Source organism: Chiloscyllium plagiosum, unplaced genomic scaffold (assembly GCF_037043375.1).
Source record: "Chiloscyllium plagiosum isolate Xiang-an unplaced genomic scaffold, Cpla_swu_hap1 HiC_scaffold_51, whole genome shotgun sequence".
NCBI classification, from domain to species: Eukaryota; Metazoa; Chordata; class Chondrichthyes; order Orectolobiformes; family Hemiscylliidae; genus Chiloscyllium; species Chiloscyllium plagiosum.
Window position 1 is genome coordinate 486956 of NW_028270189.1, and position 19331 is coordinate 506286.

The following is a 19331-nucleotide window of genomic DNA, read 5'->3' on the forward strand; positions in this document are numbered from 1 at the left end:
ACATAAAGAGAGATTGCTGCTGGGGGATGGTTAAATTGACCACCTCGAGTACATATAAAGAGAGATTGCTGCTGGGGTGTTGTTAAATTGACCATCTTGAGTACTTATAGAGATTGCTGCTGGGGGATGGTTAAATTGACCATCTTGAGTACATATAAAGAGAGATTGCTGCTGGGGGATGGTTAAATTGACCATCTTGAGTACATATAAAGAGAGATTGCTGCTGGGGGATGGTTAAATTGACCAACTTGAGTACTTATAAAGAGGGATTGCTGCTGGGGAATTATTAAATTGACCATCTTGAGTACTTATAAAGAGAGATTGCTGCTGGGGGATTGTTAAATTGACCATCTCAAGTACATATAAAGAGAGATTGCTGCTGGGGGATGGTTAAATTGACCATCTCGAGTACTTATAAAGATGGATTGCTGCTGGGGGATGGTTAAATTGACCACCTCGAGTACATATAAAGAGAGATTGCTGCTGGGGTGTTGTTAAATTGACCATCTTGAGTACTTATAGAGATTGCTGCTGGGGGATGGTTAAATTGACCATCTTGAGTACATATAAAGAGAGATTGCTGCTGGGGAATTGTTAAATTGACCATCTCGAGTACATATAAAGAGAGATTGCTGTTGGGGGATGGTTAAATTGACCAACTGAGTACTTATAAAGAGAGATTGCTGCTGGGGAATTGCTAAATTGACCATCTCGAGTACATATAAAGAGAGATTGCTGCTGGGGAATTGTTAAATTGACCATCTCGAGTACATATAAAGAGGGACTGCTGCTGGGGAATTGTTAAATTGACCACCTCGAGTACTTATAAAGAGGGATTGCTGCTGGGGTGTTGTTAAATTGACCACCTTGAGTACTTATAAAGAGAGATTGCTGCTGGGGGATGGTTAAATTGACCATCTCGAGTACATATAAAGAGAGATTGCTGCTGGGGGATGGTTAAATTGACTATCTCAAGTACTTATAAAGAGAGAGGTGGGGGCGAGGGTGTTAAGTTGGCCATCTGGAGACTTCCGAGCATCCAGAGGAGAGGTCCTGACAGGAGCGGCTGCGTCAAATTGTCACACAAGACGGGCCCACCGATCTGGAGAGCTCCAGGCCTGAGGTCTTTGTCTTCTGGCTGACCGTCGGTAGTGTGGGCTTGGGCCGGGTGGAGGCCAGGGAGCTTTCTTCCTCGAAGGCGCCCTCCAGGAGCCCCCGCAGGCCTCTGCGGAGCTGCCCCCGGCCCTGGCGCCCGGCGAAGGCGTACAGGAAGGGGTTGAGGCAGCTGTTGAGGTAGGCCAGGCTGATGGCGGCGGGGTCGACCGTCTGGGCCCAGAGCTGGAGCCTCCAGTCACCCGACAGGAAGAGCAGGCCCACCACGTGGTAGGGGGTCCAGCACAGGAAGAACCCAAGCAGCACCATCAGCAGGAGGCGGCAAGGCCTCTGGCTCTTGGGCTGGGAGAAGCGGGAGGCCCGGAGGCTGTGGGCGATGAGGCCGTTGCTGGCGGCGATGACCACCAGGGGGAGCAGGAAGGCGAAGACGAAGCGGGTCAGGCTGACGGCGCGGTGCCTAGGCCCCAACACCTCCCCGTAGTCGGCGATGCATTGGACGGGGAACTCGGCGGCAATCTGCACCGTCCGCCGGTACAGGAGGCTGGGGAGCGACATCAGCAGGGCCAGGCCCCAGGCCGAGGCGCAGGACAGCCGGGCCCGGCCCAGAGAGCGCCGCCTGCGGGACCAGAGGGGCAGCAGCGTGGCCAGGCAGCGGTCCACCGAGATGCCGGTCAGCACGAAGACGCTGGCGTACATGCTGAGCACGGTGAGCCAGGGCAGCAGCTTGCAGAGGAAGGGGCCGAAGGGCCACCTGAAGTCCACGGCCAACTGGGTGAGCAGGAAGGGCAGGGTGAGGCACAGCAGGAGGTCGGCCACCGAGAGGTTGAGGAACCAGACGGTGACCGGGCGCCTGGCCATCAGGAAACCTGCGACCCACAACACGGCGACGTTGCCAGGGACGCCCAGGACAAAGATGGCGGCGTAGGCCACCATGGAGACAACGTTGAGGGACTTCCTGATGGGCTGGGTTTGGTTCGACAGCGCCTCCTCATGGTGGTAACGGTAGTCCTCTTCCTCCTCCTTCCCCCAGTCCTCGTCCCACAGGCTCCAGTTGCCCAGCAGAGTGGCATTGGCGTCCATCGCCTGCAAGGAGACAAAGCAGGCAGGGTTCAACCAATCGGCTGGCTCCCCTCAGCGCTGACCCTCCCACAGCACCCGCTCCCTCAGCACTGACCCTCCCACAGCACCCACTCACTCAGCACTGACCCTCCCACAGCACCCACTCCCTCAGCGCTGACCCTCCCACAGCGCCCACTCCCTCAGCACTGACCCTCCCACAGCACCCACTCCCTCAGCACTGACCCTCCCACAGCACCCACTCCCTCAGCACTGACCCTCCCACAGCGCCCACTCCCTCAGCACTGACCCTCCCACAGCACCCACTCCCTCAGCACTGACCCTCCCACAGCACCCACTCCCTCAGCACTGACCCTCCCACAGCGCCCGCTCCCTCAGCACTGACCCTCCCACAGCGCCCACTCCATCAGCACTGACCCTCCCACAGCACCCACTCCCTCAGCACTGACCATCCCACAGCACCCCCTCCCTCAGCACTGACCCTCCCACAGCACCCGCTCCCCTCAGCACTGACCATCCCACAGCACCCACTCCCTCAGCACTGACCCTCCCATAGCACCCGCTCCCTCAGCACTGACCCTCCCACAGCGCCCACTCCCTCAGCACTGACCCTCCCACAGCACCCACTCCCTCAGCACTGACCCTCCCACAGCAGCCGGTCCCCTCAGCACTGACCCTCCCACAGCACCCACTCCCTCAGCACTGACCCTCCCACAGCACCCACTCCCTCAGCACTGACCCTCACACAGCGCCCGCTCCCTCAGCACTGACCCTCCCACAGCACCCACTCCCTCAGCACTGACCCTCACACAGCGCCCGCTCCCTCAGCACTGACCCTCCCACAGCCCCCACTCCCTCAGCACTGACCCTCACACAGCGCCCGCTCCCCTCAGCGCTGACCCTCCCACAGCGTCTGCTCCAGCAGCACTGACCCACCCACAGCACCCACTCCCTCAGCACTGACGCTCCCACAGCACCCACTCCCCCAGCACTGACCCTCCCATAGCACCCGCTCCCTCAGCACTGACCCTCCCACAGCGCCCACTCCCTCAGCACTGACCCTCCCACAGCACCCACTCCCTCAGCACTGACCCTCCCACAGCACCCGGTCCCCTCAGCACTGACACTCCCACAGCACCCACTCCCTCAGCACTGACCCTCCCACAGCACCCACTCCCTCAGCACTGACCCTCCCACAGCTCCCACTCCCTCAGCACTGACCCTCCCTCAGCGCCCACTCCCCTCAGCACTGACCCTCCCACAGCATCCACTCCCCTCAGCACTGACCCTCCCACAGCACCCGCTCCCTCAGCACTGACCCTCCCACAGCACCCGCTCCCTCAGCACTGACCCTGCCACAGCACCCACTCCCTCAGCACTGACCCCCCCACAGCGCCCACTCCCTCAGCACTGACCCTCACACAGCGCCCGCTTCCTCAGCACTGACCCTCACACAGCGCCCGCTCCCTCAGCACTGACCCCCCCACAGCACCCACTCCCTCAGCACTGACCCCCCCACAGCGCCCACTCCCTCAGCACTGACCCTCCCACAGCGCCCACTTCCTCAGCACTGACCCTCCCACAGCACCCGCTCCCTCAGCACTGACCCTCCCACAGCACCCACTCCCCCAGCACTGACCCTCCCACAGCACCCGCTCCCTCAGCACTGACCCTCCCACAGCACCCACTCCCTCAGCGCTGACCCTCCCACAGCGCCCACTCCCTCAGCACTGACCCTCCCACAGCGCCCGTTCCCTCAGCACTGACCCTCCCACAGCACCCACTCCCTCAGCACTGACCCTCCCACAGCCCCCACTCCCTCAGCACTGACCCTCCCACAGCGCCCACTCCCTCAGCACTGACCCTCCCACAGCACCCACTCTCCTCAGCACTGACCATCCCACAGCACCCCCTCCCTCAGCACTGACCCTCCCACAGCACCCGCTCCCCTCAGCACTGACCATCCCACAGCACCCACCCCCTCAGCACTGACCCTCCCACAGCACCCACTCCCTCAGCACTGACCCTCCCACAGCACCCACTCCCTCAGCACTGACCCTCCCACAGCACCCACTCCCTCAGCACTGACCCTCCCTCAGCACTGACCCTCCCACAGCCCCCACTCCCTCAGCACTGACCCTCCCACAGCACCCACTCCCTCAGCACTGACCCTCCAACAGCACCCGCTCCCTCAGCACTGACCCTCCCACAGCGCCCGTTCCCTCAGCACTGACCCTCCCACAGCACCCACTCCCTCAGCACTGACCCTCCCACAGCACCCACTCCCTCAGCGCTGACCCTTCCACAGCACCCACTCCCTCAGCACTGACCCTCCCACAGCACCCACTCCCTCAGCACTGACCCTCCCACAGCACCCGCTCCCTCAGCACTGACCCTCCCACAGCACCCGCTCCCTCAGCAATGACCCTCCCACAGCACCCGCTCCCTCAGCACTGACCCTCCCACAGCACCCACTCCCTCAGCACTGACCCTCCCACAGCACCCGCTCCCTCAGCACTGACCCTCCCACTGTGCCCGCTCCCTCCACTATCTCTGTGTCCTACCTGACCCATGCGACGGAAGAAAAGGTGTCACTCTGAGCCAGGCCTGTGCGGGAATTTGGTCTGGCCGTGGGGATCTTGCTGTTCCTCCCTCTCCCTCGTGTCGCAACGGTCCTCGTCGTCCGGAGTGATGACCTTAAGCACTCTCTTCGCCTTCCACCCCTCTCCTGCGCAAGTCCTGGGCTCCCTCGGGTCACTCTCACACCTCGAGGGCCCTCAATCCATCCGCCCCACTGCTCCCTACCTTATGAGGCTGCTGGGGAGGCCCTGTGAGTCCTGGGCAGGCGAGCACTCACTGGAACTTCAATCCGCGTCCTCCCAGGCCTCAGGCTCTAGGAAGAACTCAACCACAGGGCCCCTGGGAGCGTGCGTCATGACCGAGAATTGCAACAGTTTCCTGAACAAAACTGCCTTCGCTGTCAGAAAAGCCAATGCGAATGACAGACGATACCCTGAGGGGAGACGCCAAATCCCCAAGGGTGATCCGCCTCTGAGAGTAGGCCCCGCTGGGCCTAGTGTCTCTCCCTGAGGCCTGTGGCCTGGGAGTTAGCCTCTTGCTTGTTCGGAAGGATGAGGCCTCGGCTTAAAGGCGCCCTTCGCCTCAGTGACCGGCTCAATGGCTTCCCTCGGACCTCAGTTGGAGTGTCGTTGCCCCTGGGGAAAGAGTTCAGGAAAGGGCCGGTCAAGAGCGCGGCCTACGCCGTTGCCAACGAACACCCACACCGAGCGGGGAAAGGGATCGGCGCACAGACACACCCAGCATCACACAATCCCCACAGCGTGGGATCAGGACATTCGGCCCATCGGGTTAGCACCCTAACCTGTACATCCCTGGGCACTCCGGGGACAATTTAGCACGGCCAATCCACCCTAACCTGCACATCTCTGGGCACTACGGGGACAATTTAGCATGGCCAATCCACCCTAACCCGCACATCCCTGGGCACTATGGGACAATTTAGCACGGCCAATCCACCCTAACCTGCACATCTCTGGGCACGACGGGACAATTTAGCACGGCCAATCCACCCTAACCTGTACATCCCTGGGCACTACGGGGACAATTTAGCACGGCCAATCCACCCTAACCTGCACATCCCTGGGCACTACGGGGACAATTTAGCACGGCCAATCCACCCTAACCTGCACATCCCTGGGCACTACGGGGACAATTTAGCACGGCCAATCCACCCTAACCCGCACATCCCTGGGCACTACGGGGACAATTTAGCACGGCCAATCCACCCTAAACCGCACATCCCTGGGCACTACGGGGACAATTTAGTACGGCCAACCCACCCTAACCTGCACATCCCTGGGCACTACAGGGACAATTTAGCATGGCCAATCCACCCTAACCTGCACATCCCTGGGCGCTACGGGACAATTTAGCACGGCCAATCCACCCTAACCTGCACACCCCTGGGCACTACGGGGACAATTTAGCACGGCCAATCCACCCTAACCTGCACATCCCTGGGCACTACGGGGACAATTTAGCACAGCCAATCCACCCTAACCTGCACATCCCTGGGCACTACGGGGACAATTTAGCACGGCCAATCCACCCTAACCTGCACATCCCTGGGCACGACGGGACAATTTAGCACGGCCAATCCACCCTAACCTGCACATCCCTGGGCACGAGAGGGACAATTTAGCACGGCCAATCCACCCTAACCTGCACATCCCTGGGCACTACGGGGACAATTTAGCACGGCCAATCCACCCTAACCTGCACATCCCTGGGCACTATGGGGACAATTTAGCACGGCCAATCCACCCTAACCTGCACACCCCTGGGCACTACGAGGACAATTTAGCACAGCCAATCCACCCTAACCTGCACATCCCTGGGCACTACAAGGACAATTTAGCACGGCCAATCCACCCTAACCTGCACATCCCTGGGCACTACGGGACAATGTAGCACGGCCAATCCACCCTAACCTGCACATCCCTGGGCACTACGGGGACAATTTAGCACGGCCAATCCACCCTAACCTGCACATCCCTGGGCACTACGGGGACAATTTAGCACGGCCAATCCACCCTAACCTGCACATCCCTGGGCACTACGGGGACAATTTAGCATGGCCAATCCACCCTAACCTGCACATCCCTGGGCACTACGGGAAAATTTAGTACGGCCAATCCACCCTTACCCACACATCCCTGGGCACTACGGGGACAGTTTAGCACGGCCAATCCACCCTAACCTGCACATCCCTGGGCACTATGGGGACAATTTAGCACGGCCAATCCACCCTAACCTGCACATCCCTGGGCACTACGGGGACAATTTAGCACGGCCAATCCACCCTAACCTGCACATCCCTGGGCACTACGGGGACAATTTAGCATGGCCAATCCACCCTAACCTGCACATCCCTGGGCACTACGGGAAAATTTAGTACGGCCAATCCACCCTTACCCACACATCCCTGGGCACTACGGGGACAGTTTAGCACGGCCAATCCACCCTAACCTGCACATCCCTGGGCACTATGGGGACAATTTAGCACGGCCAATCCACCCTAACCTGCACATCCCTGGGCACTACGGGGACAATTTAGCACGGCCAATCCCCCCTAACCTGCACATCCCTGGGCACTATGGGGACAATTTAGCACGGCCAATCCACCCTAACCCGCACATCCCTGGGCACTACGGGGACAATTTAGCACGGCCAATCCACCCTAACCTGCACATCCCTGGGCACTACGGGGACAATTTAGCACGGCCAATCCACCCTAACCTGCACATCCCTGGGCACTACGGGGACAATTTAGCACGGCCAATCCACCCTAACCTGCACATCCCTGGGCACTACGGGACAATTTAGCACGGCCAATCCACCCTAACCTGCACATCCCTGGGCACTACGGGGACAATTTAGCATGGCCAATCCACCCTAACCTGCACATCTTTGGACTGTGGGAAGAATGTGCAAACACTACCCAGACACTTGCCTGAGGCTGGAATCGAAACTGGGACCTGGCGCCGTGAGGCAGTGGTGCTAACCACCGATCCACCCATCTTCTCATCCAGACTCAGACACCTACACACAGACGGGGATAGGGAGGGGGATGTAGTGGCTGGAGAAGGGTACGGAGATAGGGAGGGGGTGTAGCGGCTGGAGGAGGGGACAGAGATAGGGAGGGGGTGTAGGGGCTGGAGGAGGGGACGGACATAGGGAGGGCGTGTAGGGGGCTGGAGGAGGGGACGGAGATAGGGAGGGGGTGTGAGGGCTGGAGGAGTGGACAGGGATAGGGAGGGGGTGTAGGGGCTGGAGGAGGGGACGGAGATAGGGAGGGGGTGTAGGGGAGGGAGGAGGGGACAGAGATAGGGAGGGGGTGTAGGGATTGGACGAGTGGACGGAGATAGGGAGTGGGTGTGAGGGCTGGAGGAGTGGACAGGGATAGGGAGGGGGTGTAGGGGCTGGAGGAGGGGACGGAGATAGGGAGGGGGTGTAGGGGAGGGAGGAGGGGACAGAGCTAGGGAGGGGGTGTAGGAGCTGGAGGAGGGGACGGAGATAGGGAGGGGGTGTAGGGGCTGGAGGAGGGGACGGAGATAGGGAGGGGGTGTAGGGGCTGGAGGAGGGGACGGGGATAGGGAGGGGGTGTAGGGGGCTGGAGAAGGGGACGGGGATAGGGAGGGGGTGTAGGGGGCTGGAGGAGGGGACGGGGATAGGGAGGGGGTGTAGGGGCTGGAGGAGGGGACGGGGATAGGGAGGGGGTGTAGGGTTTTGAGGAGGGGACGGAGACATGGAGAGGGTGTAGGGGCTGGACGAGTGGACGGAGATAGGGAGGGGGTGTAGGGGCTGGAGGAGGGGACGGAGATAGGGAGGGGGTGTCGGGGCTGGAGGAGGGCACGGAGATAGGGAGGGGGTGTAGGGGCTGGAGGAGTGGACGGAGATTTGGAGGGGGTGTCGGGGGCTGGAGGAGGGGACAGAGATAGGGAGGGGGTGTAGGGGCTGGAGGAGGGGACGGAGATAGGGAAGGGGTGTAGGGGCTGGAGGAGGGGACGGAGATAGGGAGGGGATGTAGGGGCTGGAGGAGGGGACGGAGATAGGGAGGGGGTGTAGGGGCTGGAGGAGGGCACGGGGATAGGGAGGGGGTGTAGGGACTGGAGGAGGGGACAGAGATAGGGTGGGGGTGTAGGGGCTGGACGGGTGGACGGAGATAGGGAGGGGGTGTAGGGGCTGGAGGAGGGCACGGAGATAGGGAGGGGTTGTAGGGGTTGGAGGAGGGGACGGAGATAGGGAGGGGGTGTGTAGGGGCTGGAGGAGGGGACGGAGATAGGGAGGGGGTGTCGGGGCTGGAGGAGGGCACGGAGATAGGGAGGGGTTGTAGGGGTTGGAGGAGGGGACGGAGATAGGGAGGGGGGTGTAGGGGTTGGAGGAGGGGACGGAGATAGGGACGGGGTGTAGGGGTTGGAGGAGGGGACGGAGATAGGGAGGGGGGTGTAGGGGGCTGGAGGAGTGGACGGTGATTGGGAGGGGGTGTGGGGGCTGGAGGAGGGGACGGAGGTAGGGAGGGGGTGTAGGGACTGGAGGAGGGTGACGGAGATAGGGAGGGGGGTGTAGGGGCTGGAGGAGGGTGACGGAGATAGGGAGGGGGTGTAGGGTCTGGAGGAGGGTGACAGAGATAGGGAGGGGGGTGTAGGGGGCTGGAGGAGGGGACGGTGATTGGGAGGGGGTCTAGGGAGCTGGAGGAGGGGACGGAGATATGGAGGGGGTGTAGAGGCTGGAGGAGGGGACGGAGGTAGGGAGGGGGTGTAGGGACTGGAGGAGGGTGACGGAGATAGGGAGGGGGTGTAGGGGCTGGAGGAGGGTGACGGAGATAGGGAGGGGGGTGTAGGGGGCTGGAGGAGGGGACGGAGGTAGGGAGGGTGTGTAGGGACTGGAGGAGGGTGACGGAGATAGGGAGGGGGTGTAGGGGCTGGAGGAGGGTGACGGAGATAGGGAGGGGGTGTAGGGGGCTGGAGGAGGGGACGGAGATAGGGAGGGGGTGTAGGGGCTGGAGGAGGGGACGGAGGTAGGGAGGGGGTGTAGGGACTGGAGGAGGGTGACGGAGATAGGGAGGGGGTGTAGGGGCTGGAGGAGGGGACGGAGATAGGGAGGGGGTCTAGGGAGCTGGAGGAGGGGACGGAGATATGGAGGGGGTGTAGGGGCTGGAGGAGGGGACGGAGGTAGGGAGGGGGTGTAGGGGGCTGGAGAAGGGGAGGGAGTGTAGGGGCTGGAGGTGGGGACGGAGGTAGGGAGGGGGTGTAGGGACTGGAGGAGGGTGACGGAGATAGGGAGGGGGTGTAGGGGCTGGAGGAGGGTGACGGAGATAGGGAGGGGGGTGTAGGGGGCTGGAGGAGGGGACGGTGATTGGGAGGGGGTCTAGGGAGCTGGAGGAGGGGACGGAGATAGGGAGGGGGTGTAGGGGCTGGAGGAGGGTGACGGAGATAGGGAGGGGGGGTGTAGGGGCTGGAGGAGGGTGACGGAGATAGGGAGGGGGTGTAGGGGGCTGGAGGAGGGGACGGTGATTGGGAGGGGGTCTCGGGAGCTGGAGGAGGGGACGGAGATAGGGAGGGGGTGTAGGGGCTGGAGGAGGGGACGGAGATAGGGAGGGGGTGTAGGGGCTGGAGGAGGGGACGGAGATAGGGAGGGGGTGTAGGGGCTGGAGGAAGGGACGGAGATAGGGAGGGGGGTGTAGGGGCTGGAGGAGGGGACGGAGATAGGGAGGGGGTGTAGGGGCTGGAGGAGAGGACGGAGATAGGGAGGGGGTGTAGGGGCTGGAGGATGGGACGGAGATAGGGAGGGGGTGTAGGGGCTGGAGGAGGGGACGGAGATAGGGAGGGGATGTAGGGGCTGGAGGATGGGACGGAGATAGGGAGGGGGTGTAGGGGCTGGAGGAGGGGACGGAGATAGGGAGGGGGTGTAGGGGCTGGAGGAGGGGACGGAGATAGGGAGGGGATGTAGGGGCTGGAGGAGGGGACGGAGATAGGGAAGGGGTGTAGGGGCTGGAGGAGAGGACGGAGATAGGGAGGGGGTGTAGGGGCTGGAGGAGGGGACGGAGATAGGGAGGGGGTGTAGGGGCTGGAGGAGGGGACGGAGATAGGGAGGGGGTGTAGGGGCTGGAGGATGGGACGGAGATAGGGAGGGGGTGTAGGGGCTGGAGGAGGGGACGGAGATAGGGAGGGGGTGTAGGGGCTGGAGGAGGGGACGGAGATAGGGAGGGGATGTAGGGGCTGGAGGAGGGGACGGAGATAGGGAAGGGGTGTAGGGGCTGGAGGAGGGGACGGAGATAGGGAGGGGATGTAGGGGCTGGAGGAGGGGACGGAGATAGGGAGGGGGTGTAGGGGCTGGAGGATGGGACGGAGATAGGGAGGGGGTGTAGGGGCTGGAGGAGGGGACAGAGATAGGGAGGGGGTGTAGGGGCTGGAGGAGGGGACGGAGATAGGGAAGGGGTGTAGGGGCTGGAGGTGGGGACGGAGATAGGGAGGGGGTGTAGGGGCTGGAGGAGGGGACGGAGATAGGGAAGGGGTGTAGGGGCTGGAGGAGGGGACGGAGATAGGGAAGGGGTGTAGGGGCTGGAGGAGGGGGCGGAGATAGGGAGGGGGTGTAGGGACTGGAGGAGGGGACGGGGATAGGGAGGAGGTGTAGGGGCTGGAGGATGGGACGGAGATAGGGAGGGGGTGTAGGGGCTGGAGGAGGGGACGGTGATAGGGAGGGGGTGTAGGGGCTGGAGGAGGGGACGGGGATAGGGAGGAGGTGTCGGGGCTGGAGGAGGGGACGGAGATAGGGAGGGGGTGTAGGGGCTGGAGGATGGGACAGGGATAGGGAGGGGGTGTAGGGGCTGGAGGAGGGGACAGAGATAGGGAGGGGGTGTCGGGGCTGGAGGAGGGTGACGGAGATAGGGAGGGGGTGTCGGGGCTGGAAGAGGGGGACGGAGATAGGGAGGGGGTGTAGGGGCTGGAGGAGGGGACGGAGATAGGGAGGGGGTGTCGGGGCTGGAGGAGGGGACGGAGATAGGGAGGGGGAGTAGGGGGCTGGAGGAAGGTGACGGAGATAGGGAGGGGGGTGTAGGGGTTGGAGGAGGGGACGGAGATAGGGAGGGGGCTGGAGGAGGGGACGGTGATTGGGAGGGGGTGTAGGGGCTGGAGGAGGGGACGGAGATAGGGAGGGGGTGTGGGGGCTGGAGGAGGGAATGGAGATATGGAGGGGGTGTAGGGAGCTGGAGGAGGGGACGGAGATAGGGAGGGGGTGTAGGGGCTGGAGGAGGGAATGGAGATATGGAGGGGGTGTAGGGGCTGGAGGAGGGGACGGAGATAGGGTGTGGGTGTGGGGGCTGGAGGAGGGAATGGAGATATGGAGGGGGTGTCGGGGCTGGAAGAGGGGGACGGAGATAGGGAGGGGGTGTAGGGGCTGGAGGAGGGGACGGAGATAGGGAGGGGGTGTCGGGGCTGGAGGAGGGGACGGAGATAGGGAGGGGGAGTAGGGGGCTGGAGGAGGGGACGGAGATAGGGAGGGGGTGTCGGCGGCTGGAGGTGGGGACAGAGATAGGGAGGGGGTGTAGGGGGCTGGAGGAAGGTGACGGAGATAGGGAGGGGGGTGTAGGGGTTGGAGGAGGGGACGGAGATAGGGAGGGGGCTGGAGGAGGGGACGGTGATTGGGAGGGGGTGTAGGGGCTGGAGGAGGGGACGGAGATAGGGAGGGGGTGTGGGGGCTGGAGGAGGGAATGGAGATATGGAGGGGGTGTAGGGAGCTGGAGGAGGGGACGGAGATAGGGAGGGGGTGTAGGGGCTGGAGGAGGGAATGGAGATATGGAGGGGGTGTAGGGGCTGGAGGAGGGGACGGAGATAGGGTGTGGGTGTGGGGGCTGGAGGAGGGAATGGAGATATGGAGGGGGTGTAGGGAGCTGGAGGAGGGGACGGAGATAGGGAGGGGGTGTAGGGGCTGGAGGGGGGGGACGGAGATAGGGAGGGGTGTAGGGGCTGGAGGAGGGGACGGAGATAGGGAGGGGGTGTAGGGGCTGGAGGAGGGGACAGAGATAGGGAGGGAGTGTAGGGGCTGGAGGAAGGGACGGAGATAGGGAGGGGATGTAGGGGCTGGAGGAGGGGACGGAGATAGGGAGGGGGTGTAGGGGCTGGAGGAAGGGACGGAGATAGGGAGGGGGTGTAGGGGCTGGAGGAGGGGACGGGGATAGGGAGGGGGTGTAGGGGCTGGAGGAGGGGACGGGGATAGGGAGGGGGTGTCGGGGCTGGAGGAGGGGACAGAGATAGGGAGGGGGTGTAGGGGGCTGGAGGAGGGTGACGGAGATAGGGAGGGGGTGTCGGGGGCTGGAGGAGGGTGACGGAGATAGGGAGGGGGTGTAGGGGGCTGGAGGAGGGGACGGAGATAGGGAGGGGGTGTAGGGGCTGGAGGAGGGGACGGTGATAGGGAGGGGGTGTAGGGGCTGGATGAGGGGACGGAGATAGGGAGGGGGTGTAGGGGGCAGGAGGAGGGGACGGAGATAGGGAGGGGGTGTAGGGGCTGGAGGAGGGGACGGGGATAGGGAGGGGGTGTAGGGGGCTGGATGAGGGGACGGAGATAGGGAGGGGGTGTCGGGGCTGGAGGAGGGGACGGGGATAGGGAGGGGGTGTAGGGGGCTGGAGGAGGGGACGGAGATAGGGAGGGGGTGTAGGGGCTGGAGGAGGGGACGGAGATAGGGAGGGGGTGTAGGGGGCTGGATGAGGGGACGGAGATAGGGAGGGGGTGTCGGGGCTGGAGGAGGGGACGGGGATAGGGAGGGGGTGTAGGGGGCTGGAGGAGGGGACGGAGATAGGGAGGGGGTGTAGGGGCTGGAGGAGGGGACGGAGATAGGGAGGGAGTGTAGGGGGCTGGAGGAGGGGACGGGGATCGGGAGGGGGTGTAGGGTCTGGAGGAGGGGACGGAGATAGGGAGGGGGTGTAGGGGGCTGGAGGAGGGGACGGAGATAGGGAGGAGCATAGTCAAGTCTGTGCTGGGCCTGTGTTGGCAGCGTTTGAATCGAGGGTCCAGCAAAGGTTTCCAGAGCCAGCCGGTCAGCGTCGGGCTGGCTCTCGGTGACGGTCCGTGCGGGGGGCCTGGCGCTGAGCTCCTCGCCTTCAATATGTCCCGACGGTCAGCGGGTAGTTTAGGAACGGGTCAGGCCACCTGACCTTTGAGGGGCGTTTGGAGCCTTTGGGGAAGCAGATATGACGGGACGGGACGGTTCACTCGATGGAGGGTCTCGCCGAAATCAGTACCCACCTTCGCTGGCTGGGAGGGGGGGGGTGGGGGGAGGTGGTAAATGCCAGCTCTTTAAAGGGCTATCACGGGGCCGATGGACCGAACGACCATGTCTCGGCCGACTTCTCAAACCGACGACGCGAGGTCAGGGATGTTTGATCTATTTTCAGTCCTTGGAACGCAAGACCGGAAACAACCACTTTCTGTTAGTTCCTTCCTCCTTTATTTCGTGAAAATTAAGTCCCTGGTTGGGACTGTTATCATCGGACAGCATCTGGTTCCCCCGTCCCAGATCGAGATTTATCATGGGTAGAGCGCACAGAGCTGCCTTCTCTCTCCGGAAATACTCCCGTGGACCCAGAGGGGGGCTTTGGGGGGAGGGAGGGTGGATTAGTGTCCGGGTAGGAGAATTATCCAGACCAGGGGGGTCCCACACGCAACGCCACATCAGACTGGGACAGACTTCAGACCCCTCTCTCTCTCTCTCCCTATCGACATTTGTTCCCTCAGCACTGACCCTCCCACAGCGCCCGCTCCCTCAGCACTGACCCTCCCACAGCGCCCGCTCCCTCAGCACTGACCCTCCCACAGCACCCACTCCCTCAGAACTGACTCTCCCACAGCACCCACTCCCTCAGCACTGACCCTCCCACAGCACCCACTCCCTCAGCACTGACCCTCCCACAGCACCCACTCCCTCAGCGCTGACCCTCCCACATCACCCACTCCCTCAGCACTGACCCTCCCTCAGCACTGACCCTCCCACAGCACCCGCTCCCTCAGCACTGACCCTCCCTCAGCCCCCACTCCCTCAGCACTGACCCTCCCACAGCGCCCACTCCCTCAGCACTGACCCTCCCACAGCGCCCGCTCCCTCAGCACTGACCCTCCCACAGCGCCCACTCCCTCAGCACTGACCCTCCCACAGCACCCACTCCCTCAGCACTGACCCTCCCACAGCGCCCACTCCCTCAGCACTGACCCTCCCACAGCGCCCGCTCCCTCAGCACTGACCCTCCCACAGCACCCACTCCCTCAGCACTGACCCTCCCTCAGCACTGACCCTCCCACAGCGCCCACCCCCTCAGCACTGACCCTCCCTCAGCACTGACCCTCCCACAGTGCCCACCCCCTCAGCACTGACCCTCCCTCAGCACCCACTCCCTCAGCACTGACCGTCCCACAGCGCCCACTCCCTCAGCACTGACCCTCCCTCAGCACTGACCCTCCCACAGCGCCCACCCCCTCAGCACTGACCCTCCCTCAGCACCCGCTCCCTCAGTGCTGACCCTCCCACAGTACCCGCTCCCTCAGCACTGACCCTCCCACAGTACCCACTCCCTCAGCGCTGACCCTCCCACAGCACCCACTCCCTCAGCGCTGACCCTCCTACAGCACCCACTCCCTCAGCATTGACCCTCCCACAGCACCCACTCCCTCAGCGCTGACCCTCCCACAGCACCCACTCCCTCAGCGCTGACCCTCCCACAGCACCCACTCCCTCAGCGCTGACCCTCCCACAGCGCCCGCTCCCTCAGCACTGACCCTCCCACAGCACCCACTCCCTCAACACTGACCCTCCCTCAGCACTGACCCTCCCACAGCGCCCACCCCCTCAGCACTGACCCTCCCTCAGCACTGACCCTCCCACAGTGCCCACCCCCTCAGCACTGACCCTCCCTCAGCACCCACTCCCTCAGCACTGACTGTCCCAGAGCTCCCACTCCCTCAGCACTGACCCTCCCTCAGCACTGACCCTCCCACAGCGCCCACCCCCTCAGCACTGACCCTCCCTCAGCACCCGCTCCCTCAGCGCTGACCCTCCCACAGTACCCGCTCCCTCAGCACTGACCCTCCCACAGTACCCACTCCCTCAGCGCTGACCCTCCCACAGCACCCACTCCCTCAGCGCTGACCCTCCTACAGCACCCACTCCCTCAGCACTGACCCTCCCACAGCACCCACTCCCTCAGCGCTGACCCTCCCACAGCACCCACTCCCTCAGCGCTGACCCTCCCACAGCACCCACTCCCTCAGCGCTGACCCTCCCACAGCGCCCGCTCCCTCAGCACTGACCCTCCCACAGCGCCCACTCCCTCAGCACTGACCCTCCCACAGCACCCACTCCCTCAGCACTGACCCTCCCACAGCGCCCACTCCCTCAGCACTGACCCTCCCACAGCACCCACTCCCTCAGCACTGACCCTCCCACAGGGCCCGCTCCCTCAGCACTGACCCTCCCACAGCACCCACTCCCTCAGCACTGACCCTCCCACAGTCCCCACTCCCTCAGCACTGACCCTCCCACAGCACCCGCTCCCTCAGCACTGACCCTCCCACAGCGCCCATTCCCTCAGCACTGACCCTCCCACAGCACCCACTCCCTCAGCACTGACCCTCGCACAGCACCCACTCCCTCAGCGCTGACCCTCCCACAGCACCCGCTCCCTCAGCACTGACCCTCCCACAGCACCCACTCCCTCAGCACTGACCGTCCCACAGCGCCCACTCCCTCAGCAATGACCCTCCCACAGTGTGTGTGGGTGGGTGTGTGTGTGTGTGTGTGTGAGGGTGTGTGTGTGTATGTGCGTGTGTGCGAGTGTGTGTGTGTGTATGTGTGTGAGAGAGTGTGTGTGAGTGAGGATGGGTGTGTGTGGGTGAGTTTGTGTGTGTGAGGGTGTGTGTGTGTGGGTGGTGTGTGTGTGGGTGGGTGTGTGTGTGTGTGGTTGTGTGTGAGAGAGTGTGTGTGAGTGAGGATGGGTGTGTGTGGGTGAGTTTGTGTGTGTGAGGGTGTGTGTGTGTGGGTGGTGTGTGTGTGGGTGGGTGTGTGTGTGTGTGGTTGTGTGTGAGAGAGTGTGTGTGAGTGAGGATGGGTGTGTGTGGGTGAGTTTGTGTGTGTGAGGGTGTGTGTGTGTGGGTGGTGTGTGTGTGGGTGGGTGTGTGCGTGTGTGTGTATGTCTGTGTGTTTGTGAGGGTGTGTGTGTGTGTGAGGGTGTGTGTGTGTCTGTGTGTTTGTGAGGGTGTGTGTGTCTGTGTGTTTGTGAGGGTGTGTGTGTCTGTGTGAGTGTGTGTGTGGGGGACTGTGTGTGTGTGTGTGTGTGTGAGTGGGTGTCTGTGTGAGAGAGTGTGTGTGTGTGTGTGTGAGTGGGTGGATGTGTGTGTGTGGGTGTCTGTGTGTCTTTGTGTGGGTGAGTGTGTGTGTGTGGGCATGTGTGTGTGGTCGTGTGTGTGAGGGTGGGTGTGTGAGTGTGTGTGTGTGAGTATGTGTGTGTGAATGTGTGTGGGTGTGTCTGAGTGTGTGTGTGTGGTTATGTGTGTGATTGTGTGTGTGGGTGTATGAATGTGTGTGTGTGTCTGAGTGTGTGTGTACGTGTGTGAATGTGTCTGTGGGTGTATGAATGTTTTTGTGAATGTGTGTGTGTCTGTAAGTGAGTGTGTGAATGTGTGTGTGGGTGTGAATGTGTGTATGTGTGTGTGTGGGTGTGTGTGTGTGTGTATGAATGTTTGTGTGAATGTGTGTGTGTGTCTGTAAGTGAGTGTGTGTGTGTGTGTGAATGTTTGTGTGAATGTGTGTGTGTGTGTGTGTAAGTGAGTGTGTGAGTGTGTGTGTCTGTAGTGAGTGTGTGGTGTGTGTGTGTGTGTGGGTGTGAATGTGTATATGTGTGTGTGTGGGTGTGTGTGTGGGTGTGAATGTGTGTATGTGTGTGGGTGTGTGTGTGCTGTGTATGAATGTTTGTGTGAATGTGTGTGTGTGTGTCTGTAAGTGAGTGGGTGTGTGTGAATGTGTGTGTGTGTCTGTAAGTGAGTGTGTGTGTGTGTGAGTGGGTGTTGAGTTTGGATTTGATCAGTGCTGTGATGGTCAGGGAGTGAATGGAGCTAGAATGTTACACACAATAACTCCTGCACTTTCAGAGTGACACACTCACACACACTCACACTCACACAGTCACACACTCACAGACACACACACACACTCACAGACACACACACACAGTCACACACTCACAGACACACACTCACAGACACACACATACAGACACACACACACTCACAGGCACACACACTCAGACACACACACACTCACAGACACACACACTCACAGACACACACTCACAGACACACACATACAGACACACACACACACTCACAGACACACACACTCAGTCACACACACACACTCACAGACACACTCTCACAGACACACACTCACACAGACACACACACACAGACACACACACTCACAGGCACACACACACAGAGACTCATACACAAACTCACAGACACTCACACACATACACGCACAGTCACACACTCAAAGACACACACAGACACACACACATACAGACACACACACAGACTCACACACACACTCACAGACACAGTCACACACACTCTCACACAGACACACGCACACTCACACAGACGGACGGACACACACTCACACACACAGACAGACACACACTCACTCGGACAGACACAGTCACACACTCACAGACACACACACACAGGCACACACACACACAGACACACATACACACAGACAGACACACACACACACAGACACACACACAGACAGACACACACTCACACAGACACACACACACAGACAAACACACACACTCACACAGACACACACACTCACACAGACACACATACACACACACACTCACAGTCACACACACTCACAGTCACACACACTCACAGTCACACACACACTCACAGTCACACACTCACAGACACACACACACACATACAGACACACACACACTCACAGGCACACACACACACAGACTCAAACACAGACTCACAGACACATACACGCACAGTCACACACTCAAAGACACACACAGACTCACACACAGACTCACAGACACACACACACACAGACACACACTCTCACATAGACACACACACACAGACAGACACACACACACAGACAGACACTCACACGCACACTCACACAGACAGACAGACACACTCACTCGGACAGACAGTCACACACTCACAGACACACACACACACACAGGCACACACACACACAGACACACACACAGACACACAGACAGACAGACACACATACACACAGACACACATACACACACTCACACAGACACACACACACAGACACACACTCACTCACACACAGACACACACTCACTCACACACAGACAGACAGACACAGACACACCCAGACACACACTCACTCACACACAGACAGACAGACACAGACACACACACACAGACACACACACACACAGACACACACACACACACAGACACACACACACAGACTCACGCACACAGTGAGGAGTGAAGACACAGTAATAAAACACTGGAGG

At 61.4% G+C, this 19331-nt stretch overlaps 1 protein-coding gene across 1 annotated transcript; it reads right to left on the reverse strand.

Moving 5' to 3' along the window:
* Positions 1-447: 447 nt before the first annotated feature.
* LOC122546485 (C3a anaphylatoxin chemotactic receptor-like) lies at positions 448-5438 on the reverse strand. The gene is made up of 2 exons (XM_043685185.2): positions 4755-5438; positions 448-2196 (listed from the first exon to the last, which is right to left on the reverse strand). The coding sequence occupies exons 1-2, from the start codon at positions 4761-4763 to the stop codon at positions 1072-1074; spliced, it is 1134 nt and encodes a 377-aa protein (XP_043541120.2). The 5' UTR covers positions 4764-5438; the 3' UTR covers positions 448-1071.
* Between the last annotated feature and the right edge of the window lie 13893 nt (positions 5439-19331).